This window comes from Podarcis muralis, chromosome 8 (genome assembly GCF_964188315.1).
Source record: "Podarcis muralis chromosome 8, rPodMur119.hap1.1, whole genome shotgun sequence".
NCBI classification, from domain to species: domain Eukaryota; kingdom Metazoa; phylum Chordata; class Lepidosauria; order Squamata; family Lacertidae; genus Podarcis; species Podarcis muralis.
The window spans coordinates 1,505,174-1,523,137 of record NC_135662.1 but is presented as its reverse complement, the minus strand read 5'-3'; the positions used below and the strand labels follow the sequence as shown (position 1 = coordinate 1,523,137).

Genomic DNA, 17,964 nt, shown 5'->3' with positions numbered 1-17,964 from the left:
TTTGGATGCTAAGAAAAGATCTAGGGGAAATAATAATAATGAGATTCAGCCAAGGGCTTATTGCCCCCCAGCCTCAAGCACCCTGGTGGGGCCACCCTTGACAAGTGATGCTGTGGGGGTGCAGGTTCATAGCATATCAGAAGCTCTACTAATCCAAGAAGCCAGTTTTTAATGAGCAACATTTGTTTGCCACCCCGTAAGATACTAAGTTCTCTCAGCAACTGACAATAGAAGATTGTGCAACAAGGGAGTTAAAGGCTGCAGGAGTTTCGGGTCCTTTTAATGCTCTTTGTTCTGTGTGCAAACCCTGGAAGTGCGCGTAGGCCTGTCTCACCGCATGCAAATCACACCTCCTTGGAAGCATCCTTTGAAAATAAAGATTGCCATGAAACAATTGCCAAGATACACTCAGAGTAAGTTCTCTGATGCTCAGAAAGCCTTTCATAGGATCGGCTGCTTCTGGGGATAGAGTTGCCCAATGCATCTAGTTGTGGCTGCCCATGATTTGCCCCAAACGTCGTATTTTAAGGAAGATTTAAGTGTCGCTGGAGGGGCTTCAGTGGAGAGCAACAGAGGTGTTTGACATTTTTAAAAGCATAATGGTTAGTTGACCAGCTGAAGCTGCCCAGCTCTCCCAGGAAGTGGAATCTTCCTGGGTTATTCAGTGGCATCTTTATCCACTGAATGACCTGCCCCCCCCAAAAAACCCACCCCACTCCACTGCCTTTCTTCCCAAGCTTGCTGCCTTACTTGTATAAGACTTGCTGGCGTGTTGCAGAAACTAGAAGCCAGACCCGGTTGGCACTGCCAGTTTCCTCTTTCTGCCATGCCCCCCTTCCCATTCAGTGGCCTACGAGGTGGGTAGGCCGTATCCTGGCTGTGCCCGTCCATGAGGCTCCCCCCTCCCCTCTCAGTAACATTTGAGGGAGGTTTAGAGAAATGTGACAAGTGGAGCTTTGCAGGAAGAGGGGTCAAGCAGAGACAAAATTGCAGTTTTCACATATTTGAAAGGCTTCCACGAGGAAGCAAGTCTTCTGCAGTCGCAAGCGAGAGGCTTTTCGTTTTATTCTTCCGTCTTCCCCAGCCCAGAGGATCCGATGGTACAGATGTTAAAGACATGTACATAAAAGGCCTGTTAAAGACCCTAGCAAGAAAACATACAAGTCCCTTAGCCAGAGTCTGACCGTTGTTCCATCAAGTCCCAGGATGAGCTGCAGCTCTCCAAGATTTTGGGATGTTACCAGGCTTCTGGTTGGCCACTGAGAGCAGATGGCTGGACTAGATGGGCCACTGCCCTGATCCATCAGGCTCATCTCAGGAAATGCCATGGATTAGGCCCAGGACCTTCTGCACGCAAAGGACCTTGTGGGGGGCCGGACTACATTTTTATGAGGGGGGGGGGAATGAACGAATTCCTATGCCCCACAAATAACCCAGAGATGCATTTTAAATAAAAGGACACATTCTTCTCATGTAAAAACACGCTGATTCCCCGGACCGTCCATGGGCCGGATTGAGAAGGCGATTGGGTCGGATCCGGCCCCTGGGCCTTAGTTTGCCTACGCATGGTTTACTTTTCAAACATTTGAGCTCCTAATGAATGAATCAGCAGGATGAGAACCACACTGAGCTCAGTGAGGCTTAAATATGTGAGCATCTCTGCTGGATCAGGCCAAAAGCCATCCTAGTCGGGTATCCTGCTTCCAGCCAGATGCCTCCAGGAAGCCCCCAGGCAGGGCAGGCAAGCAGGAGCTGCCTTCGAACCTGGAGGGAACGTGGAGCCATCCTGACCAGTAGCCACTGAAAGCCTCTCAGAAAGCTCAGGTAGGTCACAGAACGTCTAGGCTATGTGGATCTCCTGTTAGTAAAAAAAGAAAAGAAAAGTGTTCTAGTTTGGGACTTCTGAGCCTTGGCAGCTTTGGGCACTTAGTAGTCAGTCCCCTGTGCCATGCCGTAAATATATACTGTAAGCTACTTGGGGTACAGGGACGCGGGTGGCGCTGTGGGTAAAAGCCTCAGCGCCTAGGGCTTGCCGATCAAAAGGTCGGCGGTTCGAATCCCCGCGGCGGGGTGCGCTCCCGTTGTTCGGTCCCAGCACCTGCCAACCTAGCAGTTCGAAAGCACCCCCGGGTGCAAGTAGATAAATAGGGACCGCTTACTAGCGGGAAGGTAAACGGCGTTTTCGTGTGCGGCTCTGGCTCGCCAGAGCAGCGATGTCACGCTGGCCACGTAACCCGGAAGTGTCTCCAGACAGCGCTGGCCCCCGGCCTCTTAAGTGAGATGGGCGCACAACCCTAGAGTCTGGCAAGACTGGCCCGTACGGGCAGGGGTACCTTTACCTTTACCTTACTTGGGGTAGAGACTCACTTTTACTTGCATTGGCTGTGCAAGGGACCACATTTAGCAATGGCACAACCTCACAGCCAACGGCGCAACTTTGGTAAAAGTTAAATCTGCAGATCTCTTCTCCCCCCACCCCCACCCTTTAATTCAGGGCTGCAAGAGCAAGAAAATGCAAGCCCAGTATGCAGCGGTCAGCTGCCACCACGCTCTGCTCTGTGGTGCCGAGGCGAAGTCTGTCTCTGCTGCGGCTTCTCCCTTCTCTGTGTTTAGTGGCTCCCCCTCGACTCCCTCCCGCGGCAGAGGGGCAGGCCAAGGAGCTTGCCGGGTTTTTACGATTCGCTCTCGGCCTCTGACTCTTCCTCTCTTCTTAGGGTAGCTAATGACAAAATGTGATCCTTGAATGAAAAGGCGGATGAGCCGAAAATAGAAATAATTTTAAACAGCTGGATCTGCTCAGAGTGTACTTTGGCTGCCGGTGGAAGAATGGAGCCGATAATTACGTGTGGCTTCAGGGAAGGCTGCCAGCATTACGGTCCTGGAGGACAGAGCTTTTGGCCTCTGCAGCCATGACCCCTCCTCTGGCGCTGACCCTTTCACCTGGCTGACCCTTAGCACTTGGAGCGCCCGGCAGAATGCAGATCAGGGAGTCTCCTGGCCCCTGGCCCAGACCAGACCACCCACACTCTGTCCAGGCCGTGCCTTTTGCCTCTGGGCTCTGTGTCTCCTACAGTTGCTGAGCCAACGACATCTCCATCTAAGAACCCATCTATTTCTCTTTTAATGCCCTGAAACTGACAACAGTGGCATGTACTTGTGTCTCTCTCCCACCCCCCATGAAATGCTCCTAAAGCATTAATCCAGGATGTCGGGATCACCACCTTCTGCAGCATATGTTGCACTACCCCTCCCCAGCAGGGACCTGCTGTGGTCAGGCGGCTGAGCTTAGGACTTGGGGAATGTGTGGAATGTGGAGGGCGCCACTGGCTGCGGCTTGTGGGGAAGCGCGTCTAGCTTTAAAGCACAACATGGGCATTTCTGTCCCTGGGTTTGTAAGGAGGAGGCCAGAACGAGCCACCTGCATCTCTGCCTCTTGCTTGCGCAACCACGGGGGTCGCTCTGCCTCTGGACCCTGTGCTTTGCTGGGAGAGAGAAGTGGGAGAAAACCACGTTTGCCACCGAGTGGCTAGATTGGGCTAGGTGTCACCACGGAAGACGGAGAGTTGGTCCCCCTCTGGCGCACTTTAGTCGAGAATTGATAGGCACCTTCTGCAGCCAGATGCCATTGGTCCATCTTGCTGCTAACTGGGTCCCCTCTGCTGATCTCAGCAGCAGAGATGAAGCTGTCTTTTCAGGTGTTTGGGCCCTGAGTCAGCACATTGAATTGGAACCCCGGAACGAACTGGCAACCAGGTCCGTTGTTTTGAAGCAGGGTTGATGGTCTCTCGCAGACATGAGTGGCATTTACCAAATGCAGGAAAGCACACACAGTGCGTGATGAGAACAGGGGGTGCTGGAAGGTTGCTGATGGGTAGCTTTTAAAAAAAGTGTGTACAAAACAGGCCATTAGGTGCAGGGCTGGCTGGCTGTGGGGAGCGTGTCACGTGGGTGAGCTGTGTCTGTTGACAGTGGACACATGGAGCCATGGCAGGAACAAGCTGTTCTGGCTTAGCTGTAATAACTCCTGCAAGGGAGCTGTGTGCTTGACCTTCTGTGCAGCCGAGGAAGAAGTCCTGCTCCCTTGTGGTCCTGAAGCACAATGGGGTGGCCCTAGGGGCCCCACTGTGAGGGGCAGAGGCTCCTAAAGGCTGAAGCACACTTGATGTTTTGCCTGCCTGCTGGTGGCTGAGTGTTGAGGGCTCCGGTTAAGACCAAAGGAAGCATTCGCCTGGCAAAACTCCAGAGACGGAGGCTGCAGAGCCTTAATGGAGGCGGCTTGAGGGGAGAGCCCCTGCGCCAGGGAAGGAAAATGCCCCCAGAGGTGGGAATGTTTGTGTGTTTGGGAACGCAGGTGGTATTGGAGTTCCGTAACTAAATCATCATAGCAAGAACAGGAAATGCAGGAGAAATTGCAACGGATGATAATGCGTGACTTCCAAATCGCAAGAGGCAGAAAGTCAGATCACGATCCTGTCTTATGATAAGAAAGGCAGCTGCAGTCGATCTAAACTACAGTCAGTGAAGCTGCATCTTCAGGAACAGCAGTAGCACATGTGGAATGCATTTCCTCTGAGTGATGTCTCTTTGTTATGTCTGCAGAGTGTGGGCTTCCTAGCTGTCTAGTAGTGCCAGATATAGGGAGGGGGAAAGAGCAGGCAGTTCAGTTGTGGCATCGTAGAATTGAGGGAGATCTTGTCTTCTTCTTCATCTTCTTCTTTGGTGATCCCTTGTAGCCAAGTAAGATTGTCTTCCATAAACACAGTTTTAACAGTGAGTCTGTAAGTGACTGTGGAGGCCAGTTCTGGATCCACATGTCCTTCCACAGTGGGGACATTGGTTTCCGGGTGGGAGTTGATCACGGTGTGGATTTGCCAAGCGTGCCTTCCTCTTAGCATGTTTCTCCCTTGCATCCAGAGTTCGAGTGTCTTCAAAGCCCATGACACCTTTGGGGAAAGGCTGTTCTCCAACTGGAGCGCTCGCAGGCCAGTGTTTCCCAGTTGTCCGTGTTTATACTACATTTTTAAAGATTTGCCTTGAGACAGCCTTTAAATCTCTTTTGTTGACTACCAGCATTACGCTTTCCATTTTTGAGTTTGGAATAGAACAGTTGCTTTGGAAGAGGATCATCAGGCATCCGCACAACATGACCAGTCCAACGAAGTTGATGTTGAAGAATCATTGCTTCAACACTGGTGATCTTTTCTTCTCCCAGTACACTGATATTAGTTCGCCTGTCTTCCCAAGTGATGTGTAAAATTTTTCGGAGACACCATTGATGGAATCTTTCGAGGAGCTGGAGCTGGAGTTTATAAGTGGTCCATGTTTCACAAGCATACAGTAAGGTTGGCAGTACAATAGCTTTGTAAACAAGCATTTTGGTTTCCCTGCGAATGTCCCAGTCCTCAAACACACTGCATTTCAATCGGGAGAACGCTTCACTCGCAGAGCTCAGGTTATGCTGGATTTCGGCATCAAGGCTGGCCATCTAGCGCATCCCCTTCCCCACCCTTAGCAAGAAATCCAGAGCATCAGCATCCCCAAGAGATGGTTTGTCCTGTCTCTGCTTGAAGACCCTCAGCCAGGGAGAGCCCACCACCCTAGGCAATTGGTTGCCTTTCTGAGCTGTTCTCTTCCCACGAAGAAGCCTGTCCTCCTGTGTTCACCCGAAAGAGATCTAGTCCTGCTCAGCCAGCAAGAACAATGGGATCCTTCATACCATCACTTCTGCAAACTCTCACGACGTTGAGTCGCAAATCCACAAAAACAGCATTAAAAGTTATTTAGAGAAACAATATCTTTAAACAGATAAAGGATGCCTTAAAACATCACAGCTACAGCATTAAAAGATATTGCAAATGAAAACCGAATGCCAAAATGCAATGAAAGTCCATGTTGTAAAGCGGCCTGATTAGGAACAAAACAAAACATCCTCTTAAATGCCTGAAAGGAAATCACATGTTACAAAACTCATTAGCGGCTGAGCAAAACCGATGGGTTTAGAGGCTGCACCCTCAGCCTCTCTCCACACTCTTGTTTCACAAAGCACAACTTTGCCTGCCCCCCCAACCCCCACATACCAGTCTCTCTCAGCCATTCCTATCAGCCAACCCCATAACGCAGTTCATTCCCAACCAACCACTTGCCGCAAAGGGAATGTCTAATTCGTGAAGAATCCCTGGCAGCATCAAGCACCGTTTACAACCAGCTCATTTCCCCACTTCTGTCTCTGAAGCAAGAAGCCAGCTCAAGAGGCATCATAAGCACCCCTTCCTTGTCACCCACCCAGGGAGGGCCTGACTCTGTACCAGTCCAGACTCATAGACTGGTATTAAGTTTCAACACAGAGGAACCTCACAGACCAGATTCCTTCTCTGAGCAGTGAGAAAAAACTCAGTGCCAATTACCATCCTATAATGGACCACTCACTTTCTCCTACTGGATAATAATCCAACTATATGAACATAAAGTGGGGGTACCTTTAGCCTCACGATGACCCCGAAGGGGTGACACCCACCCCAACTGACCTGCCTCTCTGCAGTGGCCCTTATGCAGTCTGGGCATGTGTGATTTAGCTGAGATTCCTGCATTGCAGGGGTTGGACTAGATGGCCCCCGGGGCCCTTCCAACTCTGCTGTTCTGTGATTCTGTGAGTCATACTTAAGTGGGATGATTCTGGAAGGAGGCCCAGGACAAACTCTGAAGGCATCTGAGACAGCAGGCCAAGCTTTCCCTTGTTCCCCTTAAGATGCAATTGATAAAGAGGAACTGGACTGATGGGGTTTTCATGCTGCGTGGCTGCTGAGTCCATAGAACCCCTCCCTTGTGCCATCTTGTGCTCTCATTGTTGCTTCAATGCCCCTCTTGCCACCCTATGTTTGATCGACTCGACCCTTTCTACCACTGAACACCCCTCCTGGCGGACTCAATATTGACTGCATCCCCGTGGTGCATAAACAGGGCCAGTTCCTGTTGCCTCCATAGGTGTTTTCCCTCTGCCTCGGGGTTTCTGGCGAGTTTCTGTTGGCAGGGAGAGGTTCCTGGCTGGAAGACAGCAGGTGTTTTCATAAGGGGTTGGGGCCGGAAAACACACCCCTCGCCCTTGGACCGCATCCAGCTTCTAGGTGTGCACAAAGGCTTGCGGTTTGGCCTCAGCCGTCTCTCTGGGGACCTTTTTGCACTTGAGAAAACCTGCCACCCAAACTCTCCACGTGCTGCTATCAAGACTGGCTTCCTTCTCGCTGGCCTTGATTTCCTGGATCTCTGGCTCACTTGGGTTTGTCAGGCCTTGCCTCTTGAGCCTCCAAAGTGAACAGGAAATGTGGAACAAATTGCTGCTCTTTTTGCTTGGCTGGATATTGGAAGTGACAATGGCCTTTAAATAACGCATTTGGGGTTTGGAGAACAGACATGGTTGCCGTTGTTCGCCCTCGGACCTCGCTAGCCTTGGTTCCATTGCGGTGCTTGGGACTCCTAGGTGACCCTGCCAGGAGGGACAGTTCCAGAGCCAGCTCCAGGAGTCAGCGCTGAGGTGGTGGCGGGGAGGACTGGTTTGGCTGTAGCTTCAGACAGGTAGACTTCAGACAGGTAGACTCCTGAAGGAGTCCGTCCCACTGTTGGACAGCTCTTGCCATCAAAATTCTTCTCAAGGAGCGTCTCCACCCCCATCATTCTGCCCAGACACTGAGGTCCAGCTCCAAGGACCTTCTGGTGGGACTTGACATCTTTCTGCAGGGCCTGCAAGACAGAGCTGTTCCACCAGGCCTTTGGTTTGGACTCGGTCTGACCCTTATGTTTCCCTCCCCTTATGGCTTTGATCTAGGGGCTACTTTTAAAATGAGGCTGCATTTTAAATTGCATTTTAACCTTGCGATCCCTTTCAGAATGAGGGGACCACGTGTTGCGGGTGCTGAAAGCACTGCGCCAGCTGCGATTAGCTGAAGAGGCTTTGGTGGTGACACTGGCACTGAGGGCTTCTGGACTGGCATTGACCCATGCCAGGGCCTTTTCCGTGGTGGTTCCCTAGCGAGGCAAGTCTGTATCCCAACGTTAGTAACTTCCAGGAGGAATTGGAAAACAGTCCTGTTGGCCTAGGCATTTGATGGCCAAAGGGCAGTCTTCCTGGCAACTCTGAAATTATTGGTTGAGATCATGTGTTTAGAACATTTTAAACTTCTTGAAAGTTTCTAACTGGTTTTAATGTTTTGTCATTGTTGTGTCTGCTGCCCTGGACTCCCTTGAGAGGAAAACAGGATATAGATTGAAATTATTATTATGATGACTATAAACTTAAAAATACTGGGAGGAGACAAGTCACAGCAGAGATAAAATCAAGGGATTAGTTAAAGGAAAAGAATTAGCTTCCAGTGATGTGCTTGCTTGCTTCTGTCATAATATGCTTTGGGTAGCACTCCAGGCTTCTTGCGTTGAACACCTTGAGCTCTGAAGTTTATGAGTTCCTTATTTATTATATTTGCACCCAACTTTCTTCCAAGGAGCTCAAGGGCCGTATGTTGTTCTCATTTTATCCTCACGCCAGCCCTGTGAGGTAGGTGAGGCTGAGAGAGGCTGTGCCTGGTCCCCAGTGCCACCCAGTGAACTGCATGGCCAAGTGGGGATTTCAGCCCTGGTCTCCCAGGTCCTAGTCCAGCGCTCTAACCACTGTGCCATACTTGGGGCTCCTGCAAGATTAGATAACCCCTTTGGGTCTCTTCTGGCTCCAAGAGGGATGCCAGTGTTCCTGTCCTGTCCCCCTGTTGCCCTTATCCATTTATTGGCTGTGATCTGTCATCTGAAAAAGCGTCTTCACCGCCATCATTCTGCCCGGACACTGAGGTCCAGCTCCGAGGGCCTTCTGGCGGTTCCCTCCCTGCGAGAAGCAAAGCTACAGGGAGCCAGGCAGAGGGCCTTCTTGGTGGTGGCTCCTGCCCTGTGGAACACCCTCCCACCAGATATCAAAGAGATAAACAACCACCAGACTTTTAGAAGACATCTGAAGGCAGCCCTGTTTAGGGAAGCTTTTAATGTTTGATGCCTTACTGTATTTAAATATTTTGTTGGAAGCCGCCCAGAGTGGCTGGGGAATCCCAGCCAGATGGGCGGGGTATAAATAATATATCATCATCATCATCATCATCATCATCATCATCATCTTGAAAAGCAGAAGGGTGTGTGTGTTGCGGCATTTGCTTGGTGTGAAACCACACACCCAGTTTGCCCAGAGTCACATGGCAGATCCTGCATTGATGACTCTGGAGTTAAGTGAGATTTCTTAGGGAGACCACAAAGAATTGTGTCTGGGCCCTTCTGAACAGGACCTCCTCTTGCCCTTGAGCTGCCTCTCCCAAATTTGCATTTGCGGCTCACGTTCTCCAGGGTTTGCGGTGGTTAGCAGGAGAGATTCTCTTTGCTAAAACAACACACACACACACACCCTCTTGGGTTTTAGCTCTGATTTTTTTAATTGCATCTGACTGTTTAATTTAAGCGACCGGCTTGCAGTTGCGATGTTGAGGTCACACAGAGCAGATTATTGTTCCGTCCTGCAGGGCAACACGGACAAAATCGTTCCTCTTTCAATAGCAATCAAAGCCCCGGTGAGGGAGTCACGTGGCAGCCACACCGCTCCTTCCTGACCATGCTGTAACCCTCCTGACGTGAGCGAGGTCCTGCCTGGGGTCACAGTGGGGCAGGCTTTCCAGATGAACGCTGCAGCCTGCCTGCCTGTGGCAATGTTGCAAACAAAACCTGCCCTTATTCCCTTATGGGGGACACAAGAGCCCTTATAGAGTCCGTTGTAGGTTCTCCATCGGTCAGAGAAAAGAACAGAGGCCAACCAGAGAACATTGAGAAGCAAAGCAGCTAGTAAGCCTGATCTTTATTGATCTGTTGTAACAGGGTGCTCCCCTCACACGCAGGAGGAGGAGGACCCAGAACAAAGGGGTGCCTGCCCTTATATAGACATTTTAAATTCCCTGCCCTGGAGTCCAAGACCACCCCCAGAAACCTCATACATACATCAAAGAAAAGGCGGTCTGCAACAGAAATCTGAGTGCGTTGTTTATCTCCTGTCTGGCAAGTTACCTGATTGCATTATCTGGGTTTTGGTCACTCTTTTGTTATTATAACTACTTAATCCCTGAATCATACATACATCACAGAAGGGGTGTAGCCCAAGACCACCCCCCAGATACATCATACCTACATCACAGAAAAGGCGGTCTACAACAGAAATTTGAATGTTGTTTTTTCCCCCTGTCTGCCAGGTTATCTGATAATGCCTTATCTCCTTGCCTTTCCTGGTAGTCTAGCCATTCCTTTGAGATGGCGATTACCCAATTCCTGAGACAATGGGAAGGTTCCCTCACCCCCTCCCTCCTTGCAGAGAAAACATTTGGTCAGTTTGGGAGTTGAAATGGTTTCACGACTGTCTTCCTGTGCTGCTCCAGACATGTGGTTTATATATTTAGCTACGTGTTTGCTTGGTACACTTATGAACATTTATTATATATATGATACCTTAATTTTTTTTATTACACAAGTAAGGCCTCGGTTGGGGCTGGGGGAGGTCAGAGTCCCCCCAAAGGCTCTCAGGAGCCTGCCTTGTTCCAGACACTTGCTTGAGAAAAATTCCCCTCCCTCTCTCTTAACGGCAGAACTCGTTAAAGGCGATGTAAACTTTGTACACCAGTGTAAAAGATTACGATTAGCTGTAATCTGTCCGGGGTTCATGTGTTTGTGTCTGGCTTTATCTCATTTGCAAAGATATGACGCTCGCCATATTCAAAATGTAATTAGAATAATACGTAACACAAATGATAAAACATGGTGGCAAATTTGGAGTTTGATAATATATATATATATATATTCCTGCAGAGTGTGAGGTTTGGACCAATGACCCTTTTAAAAAAAAATTATTTAATCATTTTTTCAATACAAACAACAACCGCAAAAGACACATACAACAAAAATCATAATAACACTAATAACACAATTTGACAATTCAGATTTGAATACACTGATATACCTATGACTACACCTTTTAAACAATATTTCCCCCCCCCTCTCTCTCCTCCCCCTACTCCCACCACTATCCACCTTATCGCTTAAATATTCCTTCCAGATTTCTTCATATTTATCCATTCTTAATGACCAGATGACCCTTGGCATCCCTTCCAACTCTACAATTCTATGATTCTATGATACTATATAGCGTGCCGAATCTGCCACTTTTAATACATAACAATAATATTTTTGAATCCCTTTTCAAAGGCAGCTCTGAAAGTATGGAAAGATGTGGGCACCCACGCCAGCTCCTTCGATCTCTCCATGGAAAGCTTTCGTACTGCATGCCCTTTTTTATACGACAGGGAGAGATTGTGTTATTCAAAAAAAGAGAGAGAAAGGTCTTTATTATATGCTGATTTATTTGGAAATGCTTCACCTGCTCCTCTCCTCAGATCCTACATTTTCCCCAGCCTGCTGGGGGCAGGCAGAGAACATGCCCAGCCTCATCCAGGTGACTCTCTAGGCCAGGGGTAGGCAAACTAAGGTCCGGGGGCCGGATCCGGCCCAATTGCCTTCTCAATCTGGCCCGCGGGTGGTCCTGGAATCAGCGTGTTTTTACATGAGTAGAATGTGTGCTTCCATTTAAAATGCATCTCTGGGTTATTTGTGGGGCATAGGAATTCGTTCATTATTTCCCCCCCAAAAATATAGTCCGCCCCCCCCCATGGTCTGAGGGACTGTGGACCGGCCCCCTGCTGAAAAAGGGTGCTGACCCCTGCTCTGGGTCCCTTCGCAGCTCTGTGGAGCCAAGGGGGTGGTTGGGCTGCCGCCGAGCAGTGCTGCTGCCAGCAGGATGCAACCCTTAAGTCAGCCTGTGATAGAGAAGGGGGGGCATGGTTCATCCTCCCCCCTGCCTGGGCTGCCCACTCCCTCACTTCTGGCAAAGGGGCTGGTTTTGTTTTGGTCAAGGTGAGGGCTTATTCAGTTCCTGGATCCGGCCATCAGAACTGGGGAGGGAGGCAGGGGGCCGTTGGGATACAGAGAGCCTCCGAAACTCCTGAGGAGCCACACCTCCAGTGGGGAAGAGAGGGAAGGGGCCAGCCAGGCGAGGAAAGGGCTCAAGGATGCTGCTGAGAGCCCTGGCACCTCACCTCGCCAGGCTGGCCAGGGGGGACGCACGCCCCTTCCGTCACCCAGCTTGCACAGAGGGGAGGAGGAGGCTTGGGGTGCCAAAGTTCTTACGTTGGGGGAGAAGCTGGAAGGGGCCACTCCCGGATTCTGCAAGGGACTGAGACGGACATGAACTTGGTAGATCTGCACTGTAAATGTTGTTGTTTAGTCGCGTCCGCCTCTTTGTGACCCCATGGACCAGAGCACGCCAGGCCCTCCTGTCTTCCACTGCCTCCCGCAGTTTGGTCAAACTCATGCTTGCATCTTCGAGAACACTGTCCCACCATCTCGTCCTCTGTCGTCCCCTTCTCCTTGTGCCCTCCATCTTTCCCAACATCAGGGTCTTTTCCAGGGAGTCTTCTCTTCTCATGAGGTGGCCAAAGTCTTGGAGCCTCAGCTTCAGGATCTGTCCTTCCAGTGAGCACTCAGGGCTGATTTCCTTCAGAATGGAGAGGTTGGATCTTCTTGCAGTCCATGGGACTCTCCAGAGTCTCCTCCAGCACCATAATCCAAAAGCATCCATTCTTCGGCGATCAGCCTTCTTTATGGTCCAGCTCTCACTTACTGTAAATAGTTTGAGGAATAAAACCTATAAAAGCCAGATCAGCGTCCTACTTGGTTACTCACGAGCAACCGCCAGCAGCATCTGACACTTAGTGATGTGCATCTTAAGCCTGTTGTGTTGCTGACATGCACCCTAAACGCCTGTTCTTGCCCAGGCTCCACCCCAGCTGGAGGCTCCAGTTTCAGCCAGGGCAAAGGATGTGGCTGCTCTCTTTGAGCCAACTATAAACAGTTGACAACTTGCGGTGTCGAGGGAGCCTGGGTTACAAACCTGGGCCAGGCCAGGCCAAGGTGTTAACCTACTTACCCAACCTGGCCAACCTGAGTGGCCTCCCTGCCTGCGTCACCTCGGCTGCTCCCGGGACTGTCGATGCGCTTCAGTGCCAGAGGTGTTTGTGGTCACTGCTGCGCTCTCTTTGTTACGTCATGCGGGAAGGCGATTCCTCCCAAGCACGGGGAAGAAGAGCCTTAAAGGAGTTAGCAGCCCTTTAAGGTGATCAAAACCGCAGCCGACGGATTGCCCAGTGTGTGGTGTTGTAAACCAAAATCTGCCCTTTTCCCCTTATGGGGTATCCAAGAGCCCATATAGAGTCCTTAGGTAGGTTCCTTATCAGTAGGAGAAAATAACAGAGGCCAACCAGAGAATATTGAGAAGCAAAGCCGCTAGTACAGGTAAAACTCGGAAAATTAGAATATCGTGGAAAAGTTCATTCATTTCAGTAATTCAACTTAAAAGGTGAAACTAATATATGACATAGACTCATGACATGCAAAGCGAGATATGTCAAGCCTTTATTTGTTATAATTGTGATGATCATGGTATACAGCTGATGAAAACCCCAAATTAACAATCTCAGAAAATTAGAATATTAAATGAAACCAGCAAAACAAGGATTGCAAATAGAGCAATATTGGACCTCTGAGAAGCAGAAGCATGCATATGTACTCAGTACGTGGTTTGGGCCCCTTTTGCATCAGTTACAGGCTGATAGCATCCATGCCACACTGCATTGAGGCAGTAATTGATGCAAAAGGGGCCCAAACCAAGTACTAAGTACTGTGCAAAAACGATCAGTACATTCTCAAAATGATTGGGATCCCAGAATCTGTGTGGATTATACAGGGGGGAGTCCTTGTTTCTCTTCCTATCCTTGGTACCCTCTTGTTCCCTTTGACTCCCTGACCCAGTCTGGGCATAGCTGGCAACCTTCCCTTTATTTGCGGGAAATTCCCTTATTCCAGCGCCGTTTCCCACTGCTATCCCGGATTGTTAGATATCCCGTAGACTGTCCCCGGGACAGGTGAGGCTGCTGATCCCTTATTTTCAAATCTGAAAGTTGACAGCTATGAATCTGGGCACTCCTGCTTGTCTAAAAAGGGTCTTTTGTTTCTTGCAGTTCGCCAGTTCCTCCAGAGCGGCCTCAGCCCCAATTTGTACAACGAAGATGGCCTCACTGCCTTGCACCAGGTGAGCCCAGTGCCTGCTTTCCAGGTTCCCCACCTGCCTCTCGTCGTCAGTGCCAGCCAGCCAGCCACAGGGTATAAAGGGTCTGGCATGATCATAGGATCATAGACTTTTATGGTCTCTCTGCTATGCTCACCCCACCGCTTGCTGCCCGCCCCCCCTTTGGGCAAGAAAGCAGCAAGGTGGGAATTCTTTCTGTTCAGACAGGCGGTTGCCATCCCTTCTCCCCTCTTGGGGAATGGAGTTCCTAGGAGGAATGTTCATTGACGCCCAGATGGCTTTATGAAGCTGTCCTTAATAATAATAATAATAATAATAATAATAATAATAATAATAATAAATAATTAATTTATATCCCTGCCTCCCCAGCCGAAGCTGTGCTCAGAGCGGCTAACGACAGTAAAAATAACACAGTTTACATAAAATCACAATCAATTAATTGAAATGCATTCTAAAACCAATTCATTCTAAAATCAATTCAGAGTCAAATGAATGGCAACCATTGGGCTAGAGTTCTATGAGGATTACAGAAGGAGAGAGGGGGCCAAAGGCGGAACAGCTCTGTCTTGCAGGCCCTGCGGAAAGATGTCAATTCCCGCAGGGCCCCAGTCTCTTGGGACAGAGCGTTCCACCAGATCGGAGCCACGGCCGAAAAAGCCCTGGCTCTGGTTGAGGCCAGCCTAACCTCCCTATTTGCAGACCGTAACGTCCTCTGTGGGACATACCAGGAGAGGCGGTCCCGTAGGTATGAGGGTCCTAGGCTGTATAGGGCTTTAAAGGTTAAAACCCTCACCTTGAACCTGATCCTGTACTCCACTGGGAGCCAGTGCAGCTGAAGAAGCATCTCCACCCCCATCGTTCTACCTGGACACTAAGATCCAGCGCCGAGGGCCTTCTGGTGGTTCCCTCCCTGCGAGAAGCCAAGTTACAGGGAACCAGGCAGAGGGCCTTCTTGGTGGTGGCGCCCGCCCTGTGGAACGCCCTCCCACCAGATGTCATAGAGAACAACAACTATCTGACTTTTAGAAGACATCTGAAGGCAGCGAAAGCCCCTTTGCTCTGCCTTGGCCTCATGCTTCTCCTCCCCTTCTCCCCAGTGCTGCATTGACGACTACAGGGACATTGTGCAGCTGCTGCTGGAAGCCGGGGCCGACGTCAACGCCTGCGACAGCGAGCTCTGGACCCCCCTGCATGCTGCCGCCACCTGCGGGCACCTGCATCTGGTGGAGCTGCTCATTGACAAGTAAGGGTCACGAAGGAGGTCCCCCCCCCCCCCGGGGCCAGGGGATGGGCCCCCACTGTCAGAGTTGCGTTTGACCGAGTGACTCCTCTGCCAGTCGAGCCCTTCGGAATTGCCTCCAACGTGATTAACGACCTGAGCCTCTGATGAGGCTCCAAGCATGTTCCCATTACGCAGAGTATCCAGCAGCAGAAGTGACGAGATTTATGAGCTACATTGCAAAGAGTTTTATTACTAAGCTACGCATACAGACGCAGGTGGCGCTGTGGGTTAAACCACAGAGCCTAGGAATTTGCCGATCAGAAGGTCTGCGGTTCAATTCCCTGCAACGGGGTGAGCTCCCATTGCTTGGTGCCTGCTCCTGCCCACCTAGCAGTTCGAAAGCACACCAAAGTGCAAGTAGATCAATAGGTACCGCTCTGGCGGGAAGGTAAATGGTGTTTCCGTGCGCTGCTCTGGTTCGCCAGAAGCAGCTTAGTCATGCTGGCCACATGACTCGGAAGCTGTACGCCGGCTCCTTCGGCCAATAAAGCGAGATGAGCACCGCAACCCCAGAGTCGTCCACGACTGGACTTAGCGGTCAGGGGTCCCTTTACCTTTACGCAGACAGAAAAGAAATCATCCTCTCTCTGTGAAAGACAGAGAGCAACTGAACAACAAAGGAACAGGAAACCCGTAACATCACATCCGTCTCCTCTCTTCCGTGAGACTTCCAACAGTCTGGAATCCCAGGAATGTAAACAGAGTCCTGTGACTCCAAAAGCACTGCACAGTGGCCCAAACAGAAACTAACACCCGCTAGGATATCTCTGCAGGGCCCCTGACAAGGGGCCACACTTTGAAACCTGAGTGGGGAGGCCCTTGTGCTAGTCCAGCGTAGGAACCTGCCCAGTGTAGGGCTTCGGGGAGGGTCTTCTCGTGAGCCAGAGGCACAGTGGGGCTTTGTTGAGGCTGCTCAGCTTCCCCGCCTAACAACTGACATGGGGCAGCACAGCAGCCACCGCTTTAGCCTCAACCGAGCAGCCTCCACAAGGTCCCGCTGCACCTCTGGATCATGAGGAGACTCCATAGCATCTTTGGGCTCTGGGGAGGGTCTCCTCGCAAGTCACCCACCACTTCCGGGTTCCTGGCACTGCACGTGTGTACAATCGCATGCAAGTGGGGAGTTGCAGGGGTCTCTTTCTCTTCTTTCTCCCCCGGGATGCCTCCCATCTCTAAGCTGTTAACAGGATCAGGGCATCCTTGCGACCCACTGCGCTCGTTGTGGGAGGCATCCTGCCCCTCCTCCCCATGGCATCATTACCAGGTTCCTCACGTCACCTGGAATTGAGGTCACGTTCTTGGGCTGCACTGCAATTGTTTTGGATCTCACTTGTAGGGCTGTAAATATTTAACAGGCTTGCATTGTTGGCAGAGCAACTGTGTCACTGGTGTAGTTGGCTGCCTGCAGGGGATCTCCTGTGAGCAAGACTTTCGCCCTGCCAACGAGCGAGCTTTCTGCAGAAATCTGTAGCAGTCCCTTTCACCTTGTGGCAGAGAGTTCCCCAGCTGCTGTGCCTTGAGTTGCGGGTCTCCCTGCCTGGTGAGGGCCCCTGTATCCTTTGCGTCACGTAGACGTACTTCAGCCCTCGCTGCGGCGATGAAGAGAGGCTTAAACAGGAGGGAGCATGAAGGAAACGGTCACAGATTGCGAATGGGGAATAGGTAGAAATGGGGAAATGGCCTTGCTTCCTCTCCTTGGAGCTGTTTGCTGGAATTGATGTGCAGGTTTACGGCACATCAAAAGAAGCTCCTGTTTGCACAATATGCGATGGACCTATGGAACTCATGGCTGCAGGATGCTGTGATGGCTACCAACCTAAGTGCTGCTAAGAAAGGAAGACGCAGACAGGGGAACTCAAGGCAGCAGCTAAGTCAATGTCCTGATACACCAAAGTGCAACCTCTGTTCTGGGGGCATGTTCAGCCCTTTGAATGCCAGAAAGTGTGGGGGGGTGTGGTGTGTATGTGGGGAAGAGATTGCCCCCCTGCGACCCCCTCCAGACCGCCCCTGGCCTGTTTGGCTTGCCACTACTGAGAAATTGCACAAAACGAATGAAATGCCATGAAAATCCCTGAAACGAAAAGTAATATTATCTTGTGGAAATAAACTAAATAATAAAAATCAAAAAGCTTAAGGAAAAATAAAATTGAACAAAGCCTTAAAGGGATGCTGACTACAAACCTCGTTTCACTGAACAATTCTGTTTCCTCAGAAGGAAATAGAAAAATCATAAACTTTAAATGACCAAAATTCAAAAAAGGGGGTAGAAACCCCAAAAATTCTGAAGTACTATATTCCTAACTTGGCCTAGGTAAAGCAAAGGATTGAGGACTCAGAGGTACAGTTTCTAATAGTGAATTTACAAAAAAGGTTTGAATACCTGTCTTTTTTCTGTTGTTTGCCACTACTGAGAGGCAGGATGTGAAGCTCAGAGGATCATTGGGCTGCCCCAGCAAGTCAAGTCCTCTGGGTCAGTTTC

At 50.3% G+C, this 17,964-nt stretch overlaps 1 protein-coding gene across 2 annotated transcripts in view; it reads left to right on the top strand.

Annotated features, from left to right (window-relative positions):
* Positions 1-17,964, top strand: part of PPP1R16A (protein phosphatase 1 regulatory subunit 16A) — a 50,513-nt gene that overhangs the window by 19,337 nt on the left and 13,212 nt on the right. For both annotated transcript variants that reach the window (XM_028735973.2, XM_028735974.2), the window contains exons 3-4: positions 14,136-14,206; positions 15,301-15,446. In XM_028735973.2, the coding sequence (XP_028591806.2) occupies positions 14,136-14,206; positions 15,301-15,446 (217 nt within the window). The remainder of the gene's footprint in view (positions 1-14,135; positions 14,207-15,300; positions 15,447-17,964) is intronic.